We start from the raw sequence: 25338 nt of genomic DNA, 5'->3' as shown, positions 1-25338 counted from the left end.
AGAGAGATTTCAGAGGGCAAATGCAGCGAGGCGTTGGTGTTTCTCATGCTTTCCTTTTTAATGGTGGTATGCCAGCCTGCCTGTCCTTACCCCTAGCTGATGAAACTGCATACTACCACCTTTGAAGTCAAATGCAACCTATCCAACAAGCTGCCCTGTCCCATTTGGGAAAGTAAAAGGAAAGAGAGCTTGGAGAGATAGGATGTAGTACAGTTGACTAGAAGGGCAGCGGCCAAATGGGGTTATGTCTGAATTCAAGTGTAACATATCCAACCTGCCATTCATTCTTTACATCTTGCTGCTCCTGTTCTTTCCCTTACTTCTCCATAGCTCCTGTTACCTTATCCTGCCATTAGTGGGTTTGGGTTTTTCACATTCTCCTCACCCAGAAAATACTTCTGTTTGGAGCATTACATGTTTCAGATCCATGCCCTGATGAAATGTTTTAGTCTAAACCAGTGGTGGGTTGCTCCCGGTTCTGTCTGGTTCTGTAGAACCGGTAGTAAAACCAGCAGGAGGCTCCGTCCATCCACGATGACGTCATCATGGGTGATCTGCGCACTGCAGAACAGTGATGGGATGCACCCAGTTCGCACCGGTTCTATAGAACTGGTAGTAAAACTGGCGGGAGGCTCCGCCCATTGACCCCGATGTCATCAGAACACTTCTGCGCATGCGCAGAAGAGTGCGCGCGTGGCCACGTTGCGAACCAGTAGTAAAGGTAAGTAGAACCCACCCCTGGTCTAAACATAAACTATCCACAAATAGTTCTTCCATACACATTCCTAATGTATGTATATGTACATTCCTGCTAGAACTCACACTTTAAAAAGGGCAGAATTAGGAAGAAATATTAACAGTATATATAAAATGATGCCCATTATTTATACATGGGGCAATGTGGGTCAATCACCCTGTTTCTTGTCTGATTGCATGGGTAATACTGGTGAGTCTAATCCATTCTTTTCTGCAGATGGTTAGAAGAACGGCATTTGCAATCTCATTCGATCCCAGCTTTATTCAGACCATCTCCTTTAGAACGGATTAAAACAAACGTTACAAACCCTGCTTATGCTGTTGAACCCGGACAGAGCGAGAGTACCCTTCACATGGGATACACTGCGTTGGAGATCAAGAGCAAAATGCTTGCACTAGAGAAGGCGGACATGTGTATTTACAACCCTTTATTCGGATCTGATCTTCAGTATACCAACAGAGTAAGAAGAAATAATTATTAATATCACTTTTGGGCTTCATATTTTCATTTTGGGCTTTAAAACTTTTTAAAATTCTGCAATACTTCCAGGTGGACAAAGTAGTTATAAATCCTTATTTTGGACTTGGAGCTCCAGATTATTCGAAAATACAGATTCCAAAACGGGAAAAGTGGCAACGAAGCATGAGCAGTGTCATGGAAGACAAGTACTATTTTATTTTTATTCATTTTAATTATTTGTTGCTGTTTTATCCAGTCAGTCATAACTGACTTTAGAGACAAGTGGTCTCCATGCTGCCCTGTCAAGCACAACTTCTTTTAACTGTTGGATATTCATCTTTGTATCATGTTTTATATTATCAAGCCAGTGTGTTCTTGGCTTGGCCCTTCTTCTTGTTCCACTAACCATTCCTAGCATCACTGACTTCTCCAACAAATTTGCAAGCATGACACAGACAAAGTAAATCAGATGTAGTGTTATGATTTTAGCTTCTTCCTCCCCCCCCCAAGTTTTTTATTTTTTTATCAAAATATCAAATCAATGTGTGAACAGTGTGGCACCTGGGTGTCATACATTCTAACACAAATAAAGCTAATCAAATTAATAATAATCTTTACATTCAATCCGCTTATATATTTCTAATAATAATGCATACTTATATTAATTATACCCTGTCATTATTCAATTATTCCAGATTTTCTCTTGTTATTACTTTCATTTTGTAATATAAAAAGTCTATACTAATATTCTCCCTCTTCTTATTTCTATCACTTATTCTAGCTTTTGATCATATCACCCTTTAATAAAAGAAAGCTTTTCCTTTCTTATCTAACTTCTAATCATGTCACCTACTTAAAAGAGGAAAAAGGAAAACGATGCAGAAAGCGAGAGAGAAAAAAAAAAGTAACTCATAACAACAAAAGAGCATCTATTATCCCTTGCCTGCTTCCATACTTTCTTTACTATGCTTTACAAGAAAAATAGGAAAGAAGGAGAGTAAATCAAAACAACAATATATTAATATCCATTGTCTCTTGCCTGCCTCGCAATTTTAATTGCTATGCTGTTTTTTTTTTACTTGCCTCCCAAATTCCTCTCTTAAATCTGCTTCCTGAATATTTAATCTAGGTATTTGTCCCACCTCTACCCCTTTCTACTGCCTAGTTTCTAACCTTTCTAGCCAAGTCCCTATCTTGCTTTCAGACCTCTCTTTCCCTTCTGATATATTCTCCCCCTGATTTAATTCATTAGCCATTATTATTTCCATAGTTGTCTTCTCTTTGTCTTCCTCCTTCTTCATTCCTTCAGTTGACTATTCCTTTTCCTGGGCGTCTTTGTCTGTGCTTATCATCCCTTGTATAATATTTTCCATTTTGCCCATAGTCTCCTTAAATTCTTCCTCCAAAATTTTTTAAATTTTGAAACAGTAAATCCAACTTTTGTACAATTCCACCCATCTCTCCTTTATTAGGTACCTTGTTTTCTTTTTAACAAGACTTCAGTTTTTATCCAACAATCCAAGAGGCTATTTATTCAATCTTTAATTTATTAGTCCCAATTTTTTATGTCCCGTAAATCAGTTCCATTTGAATAGTTCCAGAGGTCAAACTTGAATCTCCAATAATCCAATAGTCATAGAGTACCTAGAAGTAATTCAATACAGATTTTCATATAAATTCCGTTGGATATTTCCAAGCTTGTAAAATAAAATTATTTTCTAATGTAGTTTTCTCTTTCGTCAGCAGGTAGCACTCTCAGTTTAGATTTCAGTATAATCACATTTCCAGTGTATTTTTAGTTATAACAGGGTTATAACAATAGGTTTTAAATAATTCCAGCATAAAAATATCTTCCCAGTACCAGTACCACGCCTTCCCAGTTAAAGATTTAAATTTCTATATATTTCAAAGTTTCAAAGTTCATTATTTTCACTCCAACAGTTCACTTCCTGTCAGATGGTCTGGTAGTTTCTCTGAGTGCCTAGCCACAGCTTAAACAGCTGATTTGGAGCCAATTATTCTGGATTATTCCTTGGGGTTAAATTTAAGGTTAAAAAAAAAAACCTCTTTCCCAGTTCCATCACAGCTCACCTTCTTCTCTCCTGCACCAGTCTTAGCTTTTATTCATCGGTTGTCCCAGCTTTGTAGCGGCCATCTTTAGGCTGCTGCTTCTTCTTGCTGTGGCTGAGAGGGAAAAAAGCGCCTGAGCGAGGCAGGAGAAGTGCGATTCTGCCCGGCCTCACAGGACGCTCCCTCCTTTGCTTCATCCCTCCTTCAGGGTGGCTTAGGCCAGGGGTGGGCAATTGTGGCTCTTTTACAACCTGTGGACTTCAACTCCCAGAATTCCTGAGACAGCCAAGCTTAGGCTCTCCAGAGCCCACAAACAGGAAGAACTCAGGACAGAGAACATGGAAACCCATTTCTCTGTGTTTGAAATTGCCGCGATGTCAACCGGAAGTTCAGATTTTAGCTTTTTATGATGCGTCTGGTTTTATATAATTCAGCACTTCTCTGTTGGTTGCTATGGCTGTCAACATGCAATAATTTATGCCACACCACAGTACACTAAGAGCATATGCACCAAAGACAAATTCCTTGTGTGTCCAATCACATTTGGCCAATAAAGAATTCTAGTCTATTAAAATAATTTTCATTCATTTTTTTAAAAAAATATGACTTTCATAAGTGGGAGTTGGCAGCTAAATATCAATACCAAACCAAACTCTGTTGATACAAAAACCTACACAGGATCAGTCATTGTTAATATTTAAATAGCAGCCCGAAAAGGAAATCTTAAAGCAGTAAGCTAGACTGGATAGTCACCAAAAAATGTTGAAACAGAACTGTTTCTAGTGCTGCCGAAAAACTACGTAGATGAATCTATGAAGGCATTGGGAATTGAATTCAACATGAAGGAGACCTTTCTTACAACTTTCTAAAAGCTTTTGTCAAAAGTGAATGGATTTTTAAAATTTTTAAAAACGTGTTACTGAACTAGATCTGTGAAATGTAAGATAAACTTGGATGTAATTTGTTCAAGTGCATTCACTTCTATTGCATTAGAAAATAGATTTATATGCTGTTTTGTACACATTCATAATATTTTATATTCTGACTGCTTTCTATTGGGACACGATTTAAATATTACATCTTTTTTATTCCTCCTAGGGAACGTCAGTGGGTTGATGATTTTCCTCTTCATCGTAGTGCTTGTGAAGGTGATATTGAATTACTGAGTCAACTTTTAGATGAAAAGTTCTCTGTAAATCAGTTGGATAGTGATCACTGGGCACCTATTCATTATGCATGCTGGTGAGTTCAATAAAGTTGCAGATCAATCTACAATTGTTCAGAACTGAAGTGATTTTAATATAGAAAAAGCTCATTACAAAGCTACAGTGACTAAAGTCACAATGCCACGCTTGGGTCTCCCTCCTGCGTTACTCCTTGAGATGCCAAAACAGAGCTGACCCAACAGCCATCCAGCTCCACCTCTGATATAGCTGAAGATTCCCAGACAAAAAAGATGACAAAAGCATGTCAAATGCTTTTGACAAAAAAAAGAGAGACTTTTGATGGAGTAGATCAGCCATCAATATTCCAGGTTAACAAGAAAATTGTATCATCATTCAAAGATAGTAAATGGCTATGAATTCTATTTTGGTGAGCTAATGAACTGAGATCATTGCATTGAGCTGCAGAGCCAATGGGAAACCAACCAAGCCTCCTGCAAGAGTTAGCTTGTCTCATGCACATTCCTGGGTATCTTGTTAGAATACGAAATCAGCACAGTCCAATAAAGTTTGCATTGCAGGGACATTGTTCAGCAACAATGGATGGAGGATTGATGGTTTTTGCTATATGCTGCTCTGCTCAATTGGATCAGCAAGAAGTCTGCTTCCTGCCCCCTGTTTCTTGCTTGTAAACCCAATTGGGTATAGCAATAGCAATAGCACTGAGACTTATATTCCACTTCATAGTGCTTTACAACCTTCTCTAAGGAGTTTGCAGAGTCAGCATATTGCGCTCAATACCTTGGTGTGCTGGAAAATCCCCCTCCCTCAGATGTCCTAGTGCCGTGATGTTGAACCTATGGCATGCATGCCACAGGTGGCATGCATAGCCATATCAGTGGGCACGCGAGTTTACCGGCCAGCTGATTTTTGGGCCTTCTGGGCCCACCAGAAATAGGGAAACAGGCTGTTTCCTGCCTCCAGAGGGCCTGGGGGGTGGTGTGGAAGGGTCGTTTTTCTCTCTCACCTGGCTCCAGAGCCCTTCTATGAGTCTGGGGAGGGCGAAAACAGCATTCCCCACCCCCCTGGAGGCACTCCGGAAGCCAGAAACAGCTTGTTTTTTCCAACTCCCAGTTGGATAGGAAGTGACGTTTTTTGCTGTCCCCAGCCTCCAGAGCCTCTCAAAAGTGTTTTTCAAGAGGCAACTGGGCTTTCTGTTTTTTCTTTGAAGACATTTCACTTCTCATCCAAGAAGCTTCTTCAGTTCTGGCTGGATGGTAGGGAAGAAACTTCTTGGATGAGAAGCAAAACATCTTCAAAGAAAAACCACAAAGTCCAGTTGCCTCTTGAAAAAGCACTTTTGGGACATGGATGTTTGATATAGCTGACCTAGAATTGAACAGCAATTTAATCTTTTTGTGATAAAAGACTCTGCTGGACAAGATTTCAAATAAACCTAAATATGTTCTCATCTTAAAGAACATAAGTAGAATGGCAAGTTGTTTGAAAGAAGAATCTGTTAAGATACTTGGGAGCCATTCAGAAGCATATAGATCTCTCTGGCCATGCTGGCAGTAAGTTGACTTAGAGAAGTTATTATTGCTCTGTTAAAATTCCAGCATTTGATATTACAGCTATTTACAATATGCTGAGAGCAGTCTGTTGTGTCTGCCATAAAGAGTTTGAATTACAAAGATTCTTCAACAACAGCTGGGCGAGCTTTAGTATATGTGAAGCTTGCCTTGTCAAGCTTTAAAGAATATTCAGGTACTGTGGCATTTTGTCAGATTGTTTTACTTTTTCTTTATTTGCCCCAGATAAAAGGGTTAAATAGACTGCCTTGATAGACATGAATGGTCCAGTTTCATGCTTTTAAATATAAACTTATATATGATCTTTCAGCATGTCCTGTTCATATTTTATGACTGAGAACTGTTCAAATTAATGGAGATCAACGTTTAACCTGTGTGCAGGCACTGTTCTGCCATATATTCTATTGAATTTTCCCTGGGGGAGTTCTTCCTCTTCTGATTTCAGCTTTTATCTTTCAGCTTGTTTTTAATTCCCAAGGCTGGTAGATGGACTAATTAGCTGGAATGGTGACTCATAATGTGAGTCCATGAGGGAGTCCTAACTCCCATTTTGTTCTTCCCTAACAGATAGGAATGCTTTGACAGCTGTTGTTTTTCTGTTTCTGTTTGAAGGTTCCATTCTAAGGCATCAAATTTGTTTGAAATAAAAGAATCATCTGTTTTACTTACAGATCCTTTCCTTGTAAAGTGCTCTATCTTTATTTATTTGCCTTATTTCTGTAAGGGAGAGAGTCTTGGCTAACAACATGTCATTCTTTCTTTTTCTCATATCATTCAAGTCCACAAAAAAATCTTTATCTATCCTTCTACCTTCACATTTGTTTCACCCAAAGGAGTATAACTTGAATTTAAAAGAAAGCTCCATTAAAAATGACTAAAAACTAGTGATATAGTTAAAATAAAAGGAGCTACAAGGAAATGTGTGTTACTGAGCTGATAGTTTTGCTTCCCCTCAATACAGTGAATATTGCTATACCATACTTGATTAGGATTTTGTAATATGGGCAAAGTTTACCTTTCATATCCTATCCTGGGAAGTTTGAATTAAATTAATACAATTCCAAGAAAGAGATTAATGTGCTATAGTGCAAATCCAAATGAAGCCGTATAGGATATATGTCCGTCATCTACACATATCCTGTATTCCCCAAAATAAGACATCCCCTGATAATAAGCCCAATCAGGCTTTTGAGCGCGTGGCAATAAGGCCAAGCGCTTATTCAGGGTTCAAAAAAATATAAAACTGGGTCTTATTTTTGGGGAAACACGCTATATACTACCATATAATAATAATAGTATTTCAAAAACTTCTGATGATATTTATTCATTGGCTGTGAAAAGATGTGGCAACTCAAATATAATTTCTTTTGTGGAGTTTTCACAAGCTATGAGCTGTCTTCCTGCTATAATATCCCCTGAACTTTGGTTGAGAATGATGGACATTCCTTTTTTTAGCCATTTACAATCAGAACTAAAAAGCAGGGGTAAAATCCTACCAGTGTGGACTAGTTCGGGCGAACCGCTAGGGATTATGGGCATCAGTTCGCCGAACCAGTAGTAATTACCCCTCCTTGGCCTTACTCACGCCCAGCCGGTTGCCCACTCGATATCCACAGAATTCAGTGTTAAATGCAGCAGAGAGAATGCTAACTTTTCTCCCTCCATTCACAATGGAGCTGCTGCAGCCTGTCCCTTTTAAGGTAGTCCTCAGGAGGAAGGGGGAGGGGGGGAAGCAGCTAGAATGGAGCCATTTTTGTGAAAGGCAGAAAAATGGGGAAGGGGATATTCCTGATTACCATCCTTCCCAGTGTGTGCTGAGATTGAGGAATGGATGACAGGCAGGAAAATCCTCTTCCCCATTTTCCTGCCATTCGCGACAAGGAGTGGCTGGGAGGGGAGGGGTGTTAGAAGCCACTCAAAGTGAGTGATGTCAAGTTGGCCACGCCCACCCAGTCACATGACCTCCCAACAAGCCACGCCAACAGAACCGGTAGGGGAATTTTTAAAATTTCACCCCGCTAGAAAGGTAAGGTGTTAATTTGACTAGACCTCATACTGGAAGTCTCAACACTTCCCTATGTCTGGGCTTTGTATAATTGTGGTTATATTCACTACTGACCACTAGAAAGAATGAAATAATTCGTTTTATTCTTGTTAGAACATATTAGGCATAGATGGTTGTATATCTGTTCTATGTATATAATATAATATAATTAATAAATATAATTAATATAAATATAATTAATAAATGTTCAGAACCTTACTGGAATTTAAATTAAGAGAGTGAGAACATTTTATTTGAAAAATCTGGGTGAAATAGTGGTAGATAGAAATATCTGATCTCCTTAATATATTGGAAAAAAATAACTTAATTCATTTAAAATCATAAAGGCACACACAATTATTTTTCATTAGATTGCACCTGTATTCTGATGAAGGCAGTGTATTTATTCAAGACATCTGTCATGTAGTTTCTACCAGGATTATTGATGACCAAGATTAGAATTATTTTCTAGAATTATTTTATACATGTTTATGTATTTATTTTTATTTTTTCTAAAGGTGCCAATCTCACAAAGAAGTGAGTCTAGTTTGAATGAAATAAAATCCTTTATTTTTTTATTTTTTTTTTAAATTTGGGCAGGTATGGAAAAGTAGAAGCAACACGAATGCTGTTAGAGAAAGGAAAGTGCAACCCAAATTTGTTGAATGGACAACTCAGCTCCCCTCTTCATTTTGCTTCTGGTGGTGGTCATGCCGATATTGTTCAGATTCTCCTAAACCATCTAGAAATTGACAGGGTAAATTTTTTTTTACTAGCTACAGTTAAACTTGCTTAAAGGGACCCATTTTGTCCTTTGAATGATAAAAGTAGGTGGCTTTTTGGTATCACCGTGGTACATAAAAAATTAAGATTCTTAGGAAAGAACTGATTTCTCTTGCAGGGTTTCTGATTTGCTATTGCTACAGTAATTATTAACATCATTGCCAGCCTTTGAACAGTATATGCAATTTACCTTTTCCTAGGAAAGACTGGAAAAGTCTCAAAAATGCTCTTATTTATATTTAGAAATGGTTTGAACTTCAAACGTAAAGATCCAGATCTTATGTATTGAAACTGGAAAGCAGAGATGAGTATGGAGTCTTTTAGATGATTACTTAAGAAGGTTTTTGGGACAGGAAAATTATTGTACATGTTGCAATTCTTACCAAAACTATAATAATATTATAACATGTGCTTTACAAGAAAACAATCTCAGGTACAAGTACCTGTAATTTTAAAAATGGCTGGAAAAGACACTTCTCTGAAATCCTGGAGAAATCAGGAACTTTTGTTATGCTGGGCAACAAAAACTGAAAAGAAAAGAAAACAAACACATCCAAAATCTCATGAAAATTTAGTTTTTGAGAATATTTTGTGAGATTTCAACAACTTTTTAAAAATTATTAAATAACATTGGTGTAAAAATATATGTAAAAATTACTGGGGTAGATAAACTCAGGTCTCACTAAAAGGAAAGTACAATTTGATTTTATATTTGCAAAACTGTATTTTTAAGTTGTCTTATTTCTGTTTGTAGCACATCACTGATCAACAAGGAAGAACACCGTTGAATATCTGTGAAGAAAACAAACAAAATGAGTGGGAAAAAACAGCTATGTTACTTAAAGAGGCCATTAATAAACAAGTAGGTATCATGTTCCTAATATTATAATACCTAGATTTTATAGGCTAAAAAGGTTCATATCTGGTATAATGACCTATAATTTAAGTGACTGATTTTGGACCATTACAGCAAGGCTAAGAACTATAAAGGTAAAGGTTCCCCTTGTACATATGTGCTAGTCGTTCCCGACTCTAGGGAGCGGTGGTCATCTCCGTTTCAAAGCCGAAGAGCCAGCGCTGTTTGAAGATGTCTCTGAGGTCATGTGGCCAGCATGACTAAGCGTCAAAGGCGCATGGAATGCTGTTACCTTCCCACCAAAGGTGGTCCCTATTTTTCTACTTGCATTTTTTACGTGCTTTTGAACTGCTAGGTTGGCAAAAGCTGGGACAAGTAATGGGAGCTCATTCCGTTAAGTGGCACTATGAATTCGAACCGCTGAACTGCTGACCTTTCGACCTAAAAACTAAGAACTAAAACCTCTGTTAAAATTAATAACATAATTTAATAAATAATGGTTTTCTAAAACAGGCTGTTTCTTTTGCATTTTAATTTTCTTATGTTGCTTTCTATCAGTATGATATGATTTCAGTAGATTAAAACAAACTTTTCTGAAATTCTTGGAATTTCATGGTGAACTCTAATGCTCTTCCTGACCTTCTGCACAGAGAAGGGGGATGAAAGACCTTGTCTTGACCTTCAGGGATGCTCATTAATTGTAAAAGGGATAGTTCCAATAACTATGTATTTTTTTTTGCTGTCAGTACTATGCAAAATTTGCTGATCTTCACCTTCAATTTTCTATAGTATGAAAAAGTACGAATTTATCGAATGGATGGTTCATATCGTTCTGTGGAATTGAAATATGGAAACAATACTACTGTGCAGCAGATAATGGAAGGCATGCGTCTTTCTCAAGAGACACAGCAATACTTCACTATTTGGATCTGTTCTGAAAACCTTAGTGAGTAATTAAAAATGCTTTTGTTGATTCTGAAATATGTTGATTTTAGAGTACGAAACCACTTTTTCTTTTACTTCTAATAGTGTCAACAGCCATAGAAATTATATATGGGTAGTCCTTGATTGTGACAATTGAGTCCAAAATTTCTGTTGCTAAGTGAGACAGTTGTTAAGTGAATTTGCTCCATTTTACAGCCTTTCTTGTTAGTTATTAAGTGTAATCACTGCAGTTGTTGAGTTAGTAAGATGGTTATTAAGTGAATCTGGCTTCCCCATTGACTTTGCTTGTCAGAAGGTCGCAAAAGTTGATCACATGATCCCAGAAGACTGCAGCCGTCATAAATATGCGTCAGCTGTCAAGCTTCTGAATTTTGATCATCTGACAGTGGGGATGCCACAATAGTTGTAAGTGTGAAAAACAATCATATCACTTTTTTCATTGTTTCATTGAAAGCTCACTAAATAAACTTGTAAACTGAGGACCAACTGTACTTAAGGTATTCTTTTAAAGACAACTGGGCAAAGTCCTTTAATCCTATAAAGCAGGGGTGTCAAATTCGATTTCATTGAGGGCCACATCAGGGTTGTTTTTGATCTTTGGGAGCCTGGGTGGGCATGGCCAGGGTGGGCATGACCAGCTCAATGTCACTTGTGTCGGAGCACCTGTAGTGCCCCGAGTGCTCTGCCAGAAAAAACAGAGCGTGGCCCTTCCGATCTCTGTTTTCACTGGAAGAGGCACCACAGGCTGGTCCTTCGCTGTTTCCAGGGAGACCCCATGAGCCAGATCTAAGCACCCCACAGGCCCTATTTGGACCACAGGCCTTGAGTTTGACACCCCTGCTATAAAGACATTTAAGCAGTAGTGAAATCCCCTTCGTTCTATCTGGCTGGCTGAACCCGTAGTGCCAGCAGCCCACCTGCCTGGATGTCATTACGTCATTTTTTTTACCATCTGTGCATGTGCAGAAGGTTCTGCACATGTGCGGAAGAATTGCGCACACACTCCCATTCCCAAACTGGTAGCGAAGGTAAGTGGATTTCACCGCTGCATTTAAGCTTCAGTTTGAATGATTGTAGAGGCTGGAAAAATCCTAAGGACATTAATGAAAATAATTGCATTCTTTTTGGTTGACATGATTTTGAAATAAGAAAGTGCAGATTCAGATTCTCTCCAATAAGGACAGGAGGAGAATCTTAGTTTGAGCACAGTTTTTTTATGCAAACCAAAAACTAGCTTAAAATAAATATAAATTTCCTAAGCGAACTACAAAAGCAATTCAGGCTCTAAAATTAGTTTGTCGTGTAAATTAATACCTAGAATTTACTTTAAAACTTAGTGTATGGTTTGCATATAGCAATACATTTTGAAACTGCTAAATGAAATTAAATTCTAATTGATTCCAATCCTGATCATGAAAGAGGAATGAGAATGGTTTAAGATGAGGGCTTGACATTTCATACCATTTTTCCTGTGCACCAAAAATTAAATTATATTTCATAGTGAAAATATCAGAATTTGTGAGGAAAAAATCAGCCTTATTTCCTTAACTCTAATGGAACTTTAGTATGATTTGCCAATATGATGGAAACAGAATAACGAATTACAAATTTTATATTGATTCAAAAACGTGATTTTATTTTCAAGTATTTAAAATTTAAATTTAACACGAACAATATTTTTTGAATTTCTTCCTCTTTTAATCAGTATAGCCTTTAAAGCTAAAAAGCTGTCAAATATATGACTTTGGTATTTACCTTTAAATAGAGCTGTTGTTGTATAGGTCTCCAGCTGAAGCCGTACCATAAGCCTCTCCAACATGTTCACGACTGGCCCGAAATTTTCACTGAATTAACAAACCTGGATCCTCAGAGGGAAACACCTCAGCTATTTTTGAAAAGGGATGTGAGACTACCTTTAGAGATTGAAAAAAAGGTTGGCATTATAAGTTACTCTATGTCACATGCAGGTTCAAAACCAGAGAATGAAACTGGAGGCCAATAAATAAAGTGCTGTCTGAATGTTCCATAAATTATTTTATGCATGCACTTAACAAGGCAAGTTATCTTGCTTAAAAAAAGTGGATGGGATAGTTCCTACGCATCCAACTTATGAGCCATAAAAACCCACTACAGTCAATAGTTATTAAATTTCTTTGTTTGCTAAATATTTGTCATCAGATAGCTGATTTTTAATCAGTTTAGATATTTGCTTCTTTAATAGCTACAAAGTTATTTGTAATTTTGAACAAAAGTGGCTTACTGTCAATACTTTGAAATAGGACAGATTGGGAAACATTCTAGTTCAGGGGTGTCAAAGTGGCAGCCCGCGGCCCAATGCGTCATGTGCAGGCCATGCCCACTCCAGCTCCGCAGAGGGAAAAAAGTCGTGATATGTCACGTGACAGCAATGTAACACTGCGAATTTGACACCCATGGTCTAGTTTATTGTTGCAATGTACAGTAACAGAATCTTGAAAGCCCGGCAGAATTAACTCTGCCATCATATACCAAAAGGAATCAATGTAGGACAGTCTTGGGTTTTTTCTCAGCTCTTCCAAGAGGGCTATGCTAATGTTTACATAACCACTCTTACAGCCCTTTTTCAAGGTACCAACCAAGATATACCTACAAATATTCCATCTGTAACATATAAGAATATCAGATTTTATTGATTTTGATTATTATGATGCTTCAGTTATTTATGTTATTAAAAGGAAAGTTATGGTTATTTCACTCTGAAAAATGTATACAATTTTAAAAATGCTGTAATATGCAAGCTTCTGAAGTAAGTCTATAGGATTTACTCCTAGAAAAATATATATAGGATTGCAGTCAAAACTGGTTGTTGTTTTTCTCCAGAAGTATTTATATGATTCCTGTATTATAGAACATTTGAAAAAAAGCAAATGAATTAGCTTTTAGGATAAGACCAAACCACTTGTTTCCCTCTATTGATAATTGACCCAAAGTGCAAAGCATTTGATTATTATTCATTCCACTTTGAGCATTTGTTTGCTTTTAGTAACTGTTAATTGCTTTGAATCTTAGAGATGGAATTTGGAATTTAAAGAATGAATATATTGGCATGTTACTGAATACAATAATATAAACTGGATTTCACAAATTCAGCATCTGAACTTTGACTTACTTGACAGTGATTTAGTTATATATGCATCAGAGGTGGGTTTCAGCAGGTTCTGACCGGTAGCGGAAATTTTCAGTAGTTTGGAGAACCGGTAGTAAAAATTCTGACTGCCCCACCCCCATCTATTCTCTGCCTCCCGAGTCCCAGCTGATTGGGAGGAAATGGGGATTTTGCAGTAACCTTCCCCTGGATTGGGGTGGGAATGGAGATTTTACAGTATCCTTCCCCTGCCACATCCACCAAGCCACACCCACAGAACCGGTAGTAAAAAAATTTGAAACCCACCACTGATATGTATCTATCCATATAATATATCTTTATTTTATATGTTTTCAGATTGAAGATCCACTGGCAATCCTTATCCTATTTGATGAGGCCAGGTACAATTTATTGAAAGGGTTCTATGCTTCGTCTGATGCCAAACTGATCACACTTGCAAGCCTCTTGCTGCAAATTGTTTATGGAAATTATGAAAGTAAAAAGCACAAGCAGGGCTTCCTAAAGTACGTGCATTTAAATTATTGCTATTCCACAGTTTATTCAATAAAATGTTCATAAGAATGTACTACAGAATATTTCATGTCTGAGACTTTTAGCGCATATTATTTCTCTATGCACTTATCATCTCTTAAGGCAAATATGTTTTATTTTTTCAAGTTTTCTATAATAATTTAATATATCTGATTTTAATTTTTAGTGAAGAAAACTTGAAGTCTATAGTACCAATCACCAAATTAAAGAGCAAGGCACCCCACTGGACAAATCGAATACTTCATGAGTATAAGGTAAGAAGCTTATTATAAAGTTATAATTAGGTAAAGGTAAAGGATCCCCTTGCACATATGTGCTAGTCATTCCCGACTCTAGGGGGCAGTGCTCATCTCCATTTCAAAGCCAAAGAGCCAGTGCTGTCCGAAGATGTTTTTGTGGTCATGTGGCTGGCATGACTAAATGCCAAAGGCGCATAGAACACTGTTACCTTCCCACCAAAGATGGTCCTTATTTTTCTAATTGCATTTTTTACGTGCTTTCGAACTGCTAGGTTGGCAGAAGCTGGGATAAATAACGGGAGCTGATCCCTTTACGCAGCACTAGGATTCGAACTGCTGAACTGCCAACCTTTCCTTAGTGGATAAGATGCTGACAAGCTCAGCATCTTATCCACTAAGCCACCATTATAATTTCAGAAATTCAGGCTCTTTTGGAAAAAAACTTGTGGAAATTTGAAACAGAACATGCCTGAAACAAAAGTACTGAACGGAAGATTTTTTAAAAATGGAATGGGTTACTACAATTAGAGTATTATTTTGTGATCGCAATGAACATCTTAAAATGATATGGTGGTGCTCAAAAGATTAGCCAAAATTATCAGGAAGATAAACTGTAGGAAAATTAGAAGATTTGTTCCTTTTAGTTGATGAGCAAAGAACATGTTTGTTGTTTATGAAATTGCATAGGAAGTATGCAGTTTTCTCTCATTCTTGAAGTTGTAGAACTAAATGATCTGAGGAAGCCAAATTGTTTCAAGATTTAAAAAGATTCAAGATTTTTAAACAAGATTTAAAAAAAGATTCAAGATTTTTTAAAAAAATACTAGACCTAAAATCTATATAACACAAGGATTTAACTATTATGTAATATGGTGATGATCACTGATTTAGAGTTCTTGAAAGCCAGTTATTGGAAGATAAGCCTGGCTAAATATTATTTGCAGATCAGAGGCACAACCTGGAAGATTACGCATGTGGATGCTGATTTTTATGGATGAAAGCAAATATACATGTCCCAAGATAATGTTACAGGGTCCAATCTGAGTCAGACCAAATTGGATCAATGGGCCAGAGATTTGTTCTTCCAAGCTTCTGGACTCGCACTGGAGCCCTTGTTTGAGATTGAGAAGTTTCCTGAGGATGGGTTTCCGCATGAGTCTGAAAGCTTGTTGAGACGCTAGAAAAAGTGCAGAGAAGAGCAACCAAGATGATTAGGGGACTGGAGGCTAAACAACATGAAGAACGGTTGCAGGAACTGGGCATGGCTAGTCTAGTGAAGAGACGGACCAGGGGAGACATGATAGCAGTCTTCCAGTTTTTGAGGGGCTGCCAGAGAGAGGACGGGGTCAAACTATTTTCCAAGGCACCTGAAGGCCAAACAAGGAATAATAGATAGAAGCTGATCAAGAAAAGATTCAACCTAGAAATGAGGAGGAACTTTCTGACAGGGAGAACAATCAATCAATGGAACAGCTTGCCTTTGGAAGTTATGGGAGTTTCATCACTTGAGACTTTGAAGAAGAGATTAGACTGCCATTTGTCAGAAATGGTGTAGGGTCTCCTGCTTGGGCAGGGTGTTGGACTAGATGACCCATAAGGTCCCTTCCAACTGTGTTAATCTGTATCTGTATCTGAACAAGCCTCTGGTCCCAGTGACTGACTTAAATTGGATCCTGATTTTTATGATTTTATGTATTTCCTGCCAATACACTGAAAAAATTCAAAATCTTTTGGCGTAACTTTTAGACCAATCCACAAGTTATTAGATACAGCATTTACCTTCTTTAACTATTTATGCTTATTTGAAACTCAACAGCACGTTCATTTTTACACAGGTTTTAAATTTCTTTGAAGCTTTTAAATTTTAAAAAGCTAAATCTATATCCTTTGTGGGCATGTCCACTTATATTTCCAGAGCCTCAGTACTAGCGAGGGTGTGAGTAAAGAGATGCATCATCTGCAGCGCATGTTTTTGCAAAACTGCTGGGAAATTCCTACGTATGGAGCTGCTTTTTTCACAGGACAAGTATTCACAAAGGCAAGCTCAAGCAATCATAAAGTCATCAGAGTTTATGTAGGCATAAATGTCAAAGGGCTCCATCTTCTAAATATGGAAACAAAGGTATGTGTGATGCTTTTATTGTAATACTTATTACAATAAAGGGATTTTTATTATTACAAGGATTTTTAAAAGCGATATATACAAACATTTTAAGGCATTCCTTTGAGATTGGAGTTTCTCAAGCCCAGCAAGTTTAAGATGTGTAATTGTCAATTCCCAGCAGACTGATTGGGGAGTTCTGGCAGTTGGAGTTCACACATCTTTTTTTTTTTATATAATACGTTTTTAATTTTTTTTTTAACTTGAACATATTAAACAGCGTGTGGTCTGGGTACAAATGTCTTTGCTATTACAATCAAAATTTACAGTATTCGTTACATTGATAATAATTCTCCAATCTTAAAATCATCATCATCATAACTATTCATTTCTTCCTCTTAACGTATCTTCTAATGAAAATATAGTATTATATTAAGTATAATAGTCTTAATCATATTGATAATAATCATCATATTGTTTACATCTCTATCTTAACATATATTCTTTGTTCCACTAATCTCCATTCATTTCTCACTTCTGTTTTTATTCTCCAACCATCCATAAAATAGCTCCCATGTCATATAATATTCAGTTTGTTCTTTCTCCTTTATAACAAGCGTTAATCTATTCATTTCTGCACATTCTAATATTTTCCTAATCACATTCTCAGCCATTGGGATCTCATCACCTTTCCAATTTTGTGCAAATACGATTCTAGCTGCAGTTAATACATGTATAATTCAGTGGTGGGATTCAAATTTTTTTGCTACTGAGTCTGTGGGCGTGGCTTGCTTAGTGGGTGTGGATTGGTGGTCCTGTGACTGAGTGGGCATGGTCGGTCAGTCATGTGATTGGGTGGGCGTGGCAACTTGAGGTCACTCATGTCAAGGATTAGGGTTAGGGTTAGGGTGCCTGGCCTCCCCTCACCTCAAAGGCCTCAATGAGGTACAATTTCCCTGTCTCTTTATTTACTACTACTGAACATTCAAAACATACTATTTAATCCTATGTATATATGCCGTATGTGAACAAACATATTACATAGTATAGAGTGTGTATAGGCACACAAAATGATAAATTATCTACTATATATACTGTATGTGTATGTACACAACACACACATACACACACACACAGCTCTTCTAAAACTATACACATTCAACGTCACTTACTACATTTGGAAAAACACATCCAGAGTCCATTTTCTGCCACACATTTAACTATAATTTCTGTACATTTAGAACATTACACGTGTCTTCAGATGTTCTTCCCTAGCTTGCACATGTTAGAGCCAGGAGAAATCATGGATTTAGTAAATTGTGGTGAAACTCACTTAACAACGCTCTTGCTTAGCAACCAAAGTTTTGGCCTCAATTGTAGTCATAATCTCTGCCTTCCTCTGCATGGCAGCCTTGTCCTAGTAAGTATGTGTAACTAGTAACAGTCCTAGTAAACTCCTTCTCCTTTCTGTTAGAGGCACCAAAATAAACCAGACGATATAAGGTTTATTGCTGGAGCAGGGGCTGAACTAGATAGCCTCCAAGATCGCTTCCAGCCCTAGATTGCTGTGCTGTTTCAAAGCATCTTATAAAGCCACGTCTAGTGCCAGGGTTTGTGGTCCTTCCTTCCTTCCTCTTCTTTCTCTCTTTTTGTCTTTCTCTCTCTCTCTCCCTTTTTTCTTTCTTCTTTCTTTCTTTCTTTCTTTCTTTCTTTCTTTCTTTCTTTCTTTCTTTCTTTCTTTCTTTCTTTCTTTCTTTCTTTCTTTCTTTCTTTCTTGTCTCTCTCTTTTCTCTCTCTCTCTCTCCCTTCCTTCCTCTTCCTTCCTTCCTTCCTTCCTGGAATGGAGCCGCGCTGGGCCCTGGCAGCTTAGCCAGCTACCCGAGCTCAGTGGGGATGGTGGTGCTCTGGGGAGGGGGGGGCCTAGCGCGACTTACCTGTAGGCAGAAGGAGGCAGCTTAATTGGGGCACAGGGCAGACACCACGTGGGAAGGCAGCTTAGGCAGGCAAGCCACCCAGGAGGTAAGGAGTGACTGGGCGGGGTGGGTGGGCAGGACGAGCGGGCGGGCGGGGCAAGTGAGCAGGGAGCAGGCAACCGGTTCGGGGGCATGGCCAGCCAGCGGTTGCTACCGGTTTGGTGACCCAGATGACCCAAATTACTGCTACTGGTTCACACAAACCAATGAGAACCAGCTGAAAATCACCACTGGTATAATTAAATATGCATTTCCTTTACTGTAAATTTCGGGCAAAATGTCCAACAAAAATATTTATGGTTTTAAATCAATATGCTGCATTATCATCTTTTCCAATCACATTTGTATTTTTGTCCAATATTTTTTTGCCTCTACACATGTCCACCACATATGATAATATGACCCAGATATCTGGTGGCATTTCCAACATTTGGCTGGTTTGTCTTTAAATATCTTTGCCAAACTTGCCATCTATAAAACATCTTATATAAATTTCCTTTGTATATGGTTGACATTGTTAATTTATAATTCCTATCCCAAACTTCTGCCATTTGTCTAATTCTATTGTATAACGAAACTTTTTTGCCCATGCTATCGTTGTCTCCTTCATTTGTTCATCTTCCAATTTAATAGCCAATAAATACAGCTTTTTTATCAGTCTTTCTTCTGTCCCTGTTAATATCTAGTTCTGTTGCCTCTTTATTAAAACCATATAATTTAGCATCTTTCTCATATGTAGAATGTATCTGCACCTGTGAATACCATGTCATATCAATCCCTTGATCACTCAATCCTTGTTTAGTTTTGAGTTCCCCCTTTTCATTTAATATATTTTAATAACAATAGCAATAGCACTTAGACTTACATACTGCTTCATAGTGCTTTTACAGCCCTCTCTAAGCGGTTTACAGAGTCAGCATATTGCCCCCAACAATCTGGGTCCTCATTTTACTCACCTTGGAAGGATGGAAGGCTGAGTCAACCTTGAGCCGATGGGATTTGAACTGCCGAACTGCAGCTAGCAGTCAGCTGAAGTAGCCTGCAGTACTACACTCTAACCACTGCACCACCTCGGCTCTTAAACTTGCTAAATTTGAGAAACACTGCTCTAAAATAATCTCAAATTGCTTGACAGTTTCCTAAATGTAGTATGAATGTTAGTGACATTTCTGTAGTCACTATTAAACTAGCTAGCTGTCTTGCTGAATGTATTTATTTAAAAGGATGAATAAACCATTCCAGTCACAACCAGCTTTTAGAGGTATACAATTCAACTTCCTCAACTTGGACTAAACCAAATAATTGGTTTATTATTTATTATTCCTACTCCTAGAGTAATGGTTGATATGTTCACAAGGAGTGCCTGTGACTACTTGTATAACTGCAGTCTGGATCAGCTGTAACTTCATAAAATCTCATGCAAACTGCATGTAATAATCCTGTCTAGTAAGGAAGTCATGAGTGATAGTGAGCAAACTTCTCATTTCAGAAAGAATTGTAATTGATGCAAAGGCCTCTAGCCATAGCTGCCTCCTGGCTTCTTGTATAGGAATTGTAAGCCTAGAAAGACTCAAGTTTTGTATCATTACTTCATATTGGGTTTTTTAGCTCATTTAATTTAAATTGTGTTGAAAATGCTACTCATGGGAAGAAAAAAAGGAATTTCTAGGCATAATATTTCAGCAGATATTTCATATTTAGTGGTTTTTTATCTGATAGTTGTATTGATACTCTTGAATTAGTTCTCTGTAATTTATTCACTAATAAAAATGTATTTTCCTTTGAAGGTTCCTTCAAATTATTGCCCATTTCCATTTTTGTTTGTTTTTCAAGCGCCCATTTCTTTTCAAGAAATAATAACAATGCTACAAAAATATATATAATTACTTTTAACAGGTGAATGTAATGTAGCCAATATGAGTTCTCAATACAGTCACATACTTTATCTGACAATTATCCGAAAGGCTTAATATATTGGTACCAAGGTAATATTCTGTGCACATCCTTGATATTATTAGTTTAATTCATGTAGAATCTAAATTGTTTGGCTCAATTCATAGGAAAAGAAACTCTGGATATTAAAAACCCCATGATCACATTTACTTTTAGTAGGGGTCCCCAAAGTGATCAGTATTGACCCCCCCCAATGATTAATGGTTTTATCCAAGGGTCAGTTAATGGCTGGAAATCAAAAAGGTGCTAGTAACTGATTGGGAGTCAATAGGTGATCAATAAACGCTGGAAGATCAGTTAGGATCATTTAATCTTTGGAATTCTCTGTTGAGTTCCACCCCAGTCCTTAATTCTGAATGTGAGGTCACCAATGATGAAGCAGTGTTGGTATTCAGGATTGAATGAACAGCCAGCAGTAACAGCAATCTTGAATATTTTAATATAATAAATGTTAGAGAGTTGATGAAGAATCTGAAAATTCGTGAATTGATTGAATGAAGATTTTGGGGATTCCTGACTTACAGATAAGCATTCCATTCTAATTAGGCCAAGCAACACAGTTTCAGGCATTGACAAAAGCACAGGTTTCTTGTGGAGTATTTAGAGGGAAAAACATTTGTCCCCCTTGGCACTAGTGCATATTAGGCTTACTCCCCTAACTGGCGCTGATGTATAGGGGATACTAATGGGTAGAATTGGTTCCTAGAAGAATCAGTGAGGAACTGGAAGAGGAAACAAGGTTGACATAAGAGAAAATAGTGAGATGATACCAGGGGTGGGTTCTACTTATCTTTACTACTGGTTCGCAACGGGATTGCTCGTGCGCACTCGCTTCTTTTGCGCACGCACCTTCTGCCCATGGGCAGATCGCTTCTGATGACATCAGGGTCAGTGGGCGGAGTCTCCCGCCGGTTTTACTACCGGTTCTATAGAACCAGTCCAAATGGGGGCCACCCACCACTGGATGGTACCCAATTGCTATACCTCAAAATGTATTTTGTTTTATTTTAATGTGATTAGCTGTTGTCATTGTTGCCATTATTTATTAGATGTGTTTTAGTGACCCCACTCCAAAAGATTTTGAGCAATTAGCACATTCCAATGTGCTAATTTATTTGTCATTTTTTTTCCTTTTATATTTTTTATATTCCAGGCTTTGCTCATAAGTTTAAAATATGGTTGCTTTATGTGGCAGTTGGGAGATGGCGATACCTGTTTTCAAATACATAGTCTGGAAAACAAAATGAGCTTCATAGTTCACACCAAGCAGGTATTTAAATTACAGCGTCCTTCCCTCTAATATTCCCTAATGGTAAATCTTCCCACAATAAGAACATTTGGTTGACTGGATTATTAGGTTAATGTAAAGTTATTGAATGAAGTCTTCACAATATAATCATCTGATCAGATATGTTCTGGCAGCAGCATAGAAATATTCTCAACTATAAAAAATAATAATAATTAAACCTGCCAGAAACTGAATTCAGAATAATTCAGGCAACTAGTCTGCATATGTCAGCTTTGCAAGATTATACAGAATATATGAAGCTGTTTGAAAACACTTGAGTGGTTAAGGCTGGATAAAATGTTAATAGCATTTTATATAATCTTATACTTAACCAAATGCCAAATTATACTCTAGAAAATATTTCAATCTGCATAATTATTATTAATCAAAATGCAAACAAACCCTACACTTTTAACAGACAGAAAACAGCATTTAAACAGCTTCCATTATTATGCTTTTCCTTTCAAACAGTTTGGCCTGCATAAAATTATGCTGCTGACAATAATACTTTAGCTTACCTACTGGAAATTAAGGAATTTGGAAAGCTCAAGCTTAAAGCAGTGGAAAATACAATGTGCTTGTCTTGTTATCCCCAAAGATTTGGGTATCTTTGTGCCAGTCTTCAAAGAAGACTGGGTTGTGAGACCTGGGCAATATTCCCTAAGTGGGTATGTAGAATGCTTATTTGCACAATCCTCAATTATCAAGTTTATCCTTGAGACAGTTATAGAATTCTGCTCACTTAGTTTTGGTCCGTCCCTTTAATCTTTGGGAAACCCCTTGAAATATTTTTCTATTGCCCTCGGGCATCCTCTAGAGAGCCTGCAAGGTGGTTGTATGATATTAGGTGATTGTTATTCCCCCACAAGTTTGGCTTTTTTATAATTTATTTTTTGTTCATGTTTCAGTGTTTTAAGAGTGGCTACATTGTTTTAACTATTGCTGAATTTGTATGCTGCCCAACATCACATGTAACATGGTTGCCCGTATGAATTTTCTAAATAAATAGATGAATTACAATTCTACAATGCTACAATTACATGACTTTTATTACTATTTTAATGTCTTTTTTTGTTTGTAGGCAGGTCTTGTCATAAAACTTCTGATGAAGCTAAGCAGTCAGCTGATACCTGAGAGAAGCGACTAAATTAAATGGGGACCCATTGTGTTCAAATGTTCCACATTGATTAATTGAACAGGATAAAAGACACTGCCTGATGGAGGTCCTACCGAAAGCGCCCTGATCATTTGTATATTTATATTGTACAGCACTATTCTAATATAATCATTTAAAGTATTTGGTTGGTAAAGCCATAAGAATAATATTTGTGTATGTAATTAACAGGAATTCAGGAAATAAAATGAGGACTATAATTCTAGACATACTGAGGCATACTGACAAGGGAATTCTTGGAGTTGAAGTGCAGATATCTTAAAGATGTCAAGGTTGAGAAACACCTATTTTCAAAAAGCATGTCTGTTCTCCCATGATTTTTGGAGTCTGCAGACTGAGAGAATGGTGTGTGTTCTTATGCATCCTCCAGAGCCACTGGACGTCATGTGAGATGGCTGTGCTTTTGCATGGCCTTTAGAGCAGTGATGGGCAATTAATTTTCCTAAGAGGCCACATGAGAAACAAGGACCTTTGTGAAGGGCTGCCACTGTGCTACCCTACAGTCGCCATGGACCAAACAGAGATAATCAAAGGGCAGGATGTGGCTTGCAGGCTGTAAAACATTCTGCTTTAAAGTCTCCAAAAAGCATGTGAAAGTGGGATTTTACAGAACTCTTTCACATGGTTTTTGGAGGCTATGGAAAAGCATTCTCCAAAGAGAGAGTGGAGAATAAATGAAGGCCTCATGAAACCTAGAACAGCCTTGGGTAGACTAGGTAACAGGCCTGTCAAAAAGAATACTGTCTGAAGGCCACATGGCAGATTTTGGGCTGTGGGGACAATCACACTGTTCCCCAAGGCTTACACTCCTTGGAGAACAGGATTAGGGTGGCTTTGCATGGCACCTGTGGCACTAGGACTGAAATCAAGGCCTGGGTCTCTATTTCAGGCCCAGCCTTGGTGATACTCTGAGTGCTGCTGTTCAGGGCCACAAGATATGGTGGGAGTGAGGAAGACAATTGCTTCTGTTTTGGGTTTTGTGTGTGTGTGTGAGAGAGAGAGACAGAGATAGAGACATCAGTAGAGCCAAGTTAGGCATTTTCTGAGTTTTTAATAAACTGAGCCCCAAAGGTTTACCACAGGGGTGGGTTCTACTTACCTTTACTACCGGTTCGCAATGGGATCACATGCGCAGACCGCCTATGATGGCATCCAGGTCGATGGGCGGAGCCTCCCATCGGTTTTACTACCGGTTCTTGCAAACCGGTCCAAACCGGGGGCAACCCTCCACTGGTTTGCCCTTACTGTTCTAGGAAGACATCAGGGTACTGGCAATTCAATATGAAACCTATGAAACATTTGCATGGGATCTTTCTAAATTCCTTATTTGTGGTGTTGTGGTTAAAAAACACCAAATTTGTAGTGGTGTGGTTGGATTATGAATGGGAGACATATATTTTAACTTGTTCACAAGCACACAATTTGTCTGCTTAATTTCAGTATTTTTGTCTTAGCCTAGTCTACCTCACAGCTGGAAAAAATAAGAGGGGGTACCCTAAGTATGCCTTCCTGAACTCCAAAATAAATGGTGCGGCATGCATCCCACAAAAATAAATAAACAGATGCCTAAGTTATAGGTAATTTGTGGGACCTGGGAATCTCTAAGGCAGGTCCCTAATCTCTAAGGTGTAACTGGCTACATATTGGTATCTCAAAGATACCTTATTACATATTTTGAATAATTTATGTCAATAAGAGTTACCTTACATAACAATTTGAAATATATGGTCCTTGTATGCCCTTGCTGCATCAGATAATAATTCTGTTTTTAAATTATGTTTATGAAATACAGCATTTAAAAATATTTGTATATAAGCTGAAGAAAATGTTTTTTTAAATAAAAATGGTTGATTAACATATGATTTGGGCAATATTTATGTATTTGGTGATAATAGAAAGTTCCTTAATTAATTTTATATAATCAGTGCAATGAAACTTGGATTTAATGGACTATAAATGTGGATGAACTTTCCATTTTTTTGTCATTTTAGGTAATTTGTGGCTGTTATTTTGTCATTTATGGATGGCATAATGTCTCTCCAGCAACTGGGATTGACAAACATCCATCCCCTTTAGTTGAGGGAAGTTCTAAAGTACAGTAAACTCTAATTACAGTACGTTATTTTCACCCATATGGATGGTCCTACTAGCAACTCCTATGAAATATAGTATAATAGGAATATATTTGGCTCTTATCCAAACAAAAGGTAGAACCCAGAATTATGTGGTGTAAGTTTCTGTGCAGAAAGTCAAAATTCAGTCTCT

The 25338-nt window shown here is 37.6% G+C and overlaps 1 protein-coding gene and 1 long non-coding RNA gene across 4 annotated transcripts in view; one reads left to right on the top strand and one right to left on the bottom strand.

The window, feature by feature from the left end:
- KRIT1 (KRIT1 ankyrin repeat containing) overlaps window positions 1-24930 on the top strand; it is a 34335-nt gene extending 9405 nt beyond the window's left edge. For all 3 annotated transcript variants that reach the window (XM_034402267.3, XM_034402269.3, XM_034402266.3), the window contains exons 6-17: window positions 974-1217; window positions 1307-1422; window positions 4385-4528; window positions 8686-8842; window positions 9623-9730; window positions 10514-10670; window positions 12451-12602; window positions 14151-14317; window positions 14512-14599; window positions 16500-16706; window positions 21765-21881; window positions 22981-24930. In XM_034402267.3, the coding sequence (XP_034258158.2) occupies window positions 974-1217; window positions 1307-1422; window positions 4385-4528; window positions 8686-8842; window positions 9623-9730; window positions 10514-10670; window positions 12451-12602; window positions 14151-14317; window positions 14512-14599; window positions 16500-16706; window positions 21765-21881; window positions 22981-23046 (1723 nt within the window). In that variant the 3' untranslated portion in view covers window positions 23047-24930. The remainder of the gene's footprint in view (window positions 1-973; window positions 1218-1306; window positions 1423-4384; window positions 4529-8685; window positions 8843-9622; window positions 9731-10513; window positions 10671-12450; window positions 12603-14150; window positions 14318-14511; window positions 14600-16499; window positions 16707-21764; window positions 21882-22980) is intronic.
- LOC117655144 (uncharacterized) overlaps window positions 9432-25338 on the bottom strand; it is a 39739-nt gene continuing 23832 nt past the window's right edge. Inside the window, exons 3-5 of the long non-coding RNA XR_004588569.2 lie at window positions 12425-12582; window positions 11619-11760; window positions 9432-9660 (exon numbers count right to left, since the gene is read on the bottom strand). This is a non-coding gene — a long non-coding RNA (uncharacterized LOC117655144). The remainder of the gene's footprint in view (window positions 9661-11618; window positions 11761-12424; window positions 12583-25338) is intronic.

The sequence above is a fragment of the Pantherophis guttatus genome, chromosome 4 (genome assembly GCF_059756535.1).
Source record: "Pantherophis guttatus breed Tessera chromosome 4, ASM5975653v1, whole genome shotgun sequence".
Classification (NCBI taxonomy): Eukaryota; Metazoa; Chordata; class Lepidosauria; order Squamata; family Colubridae; genus Pantherophis; species Pantherophis guttatus.
This window is presented reverse-complemented; position numbering and strand designations above follow the sequence as displayed.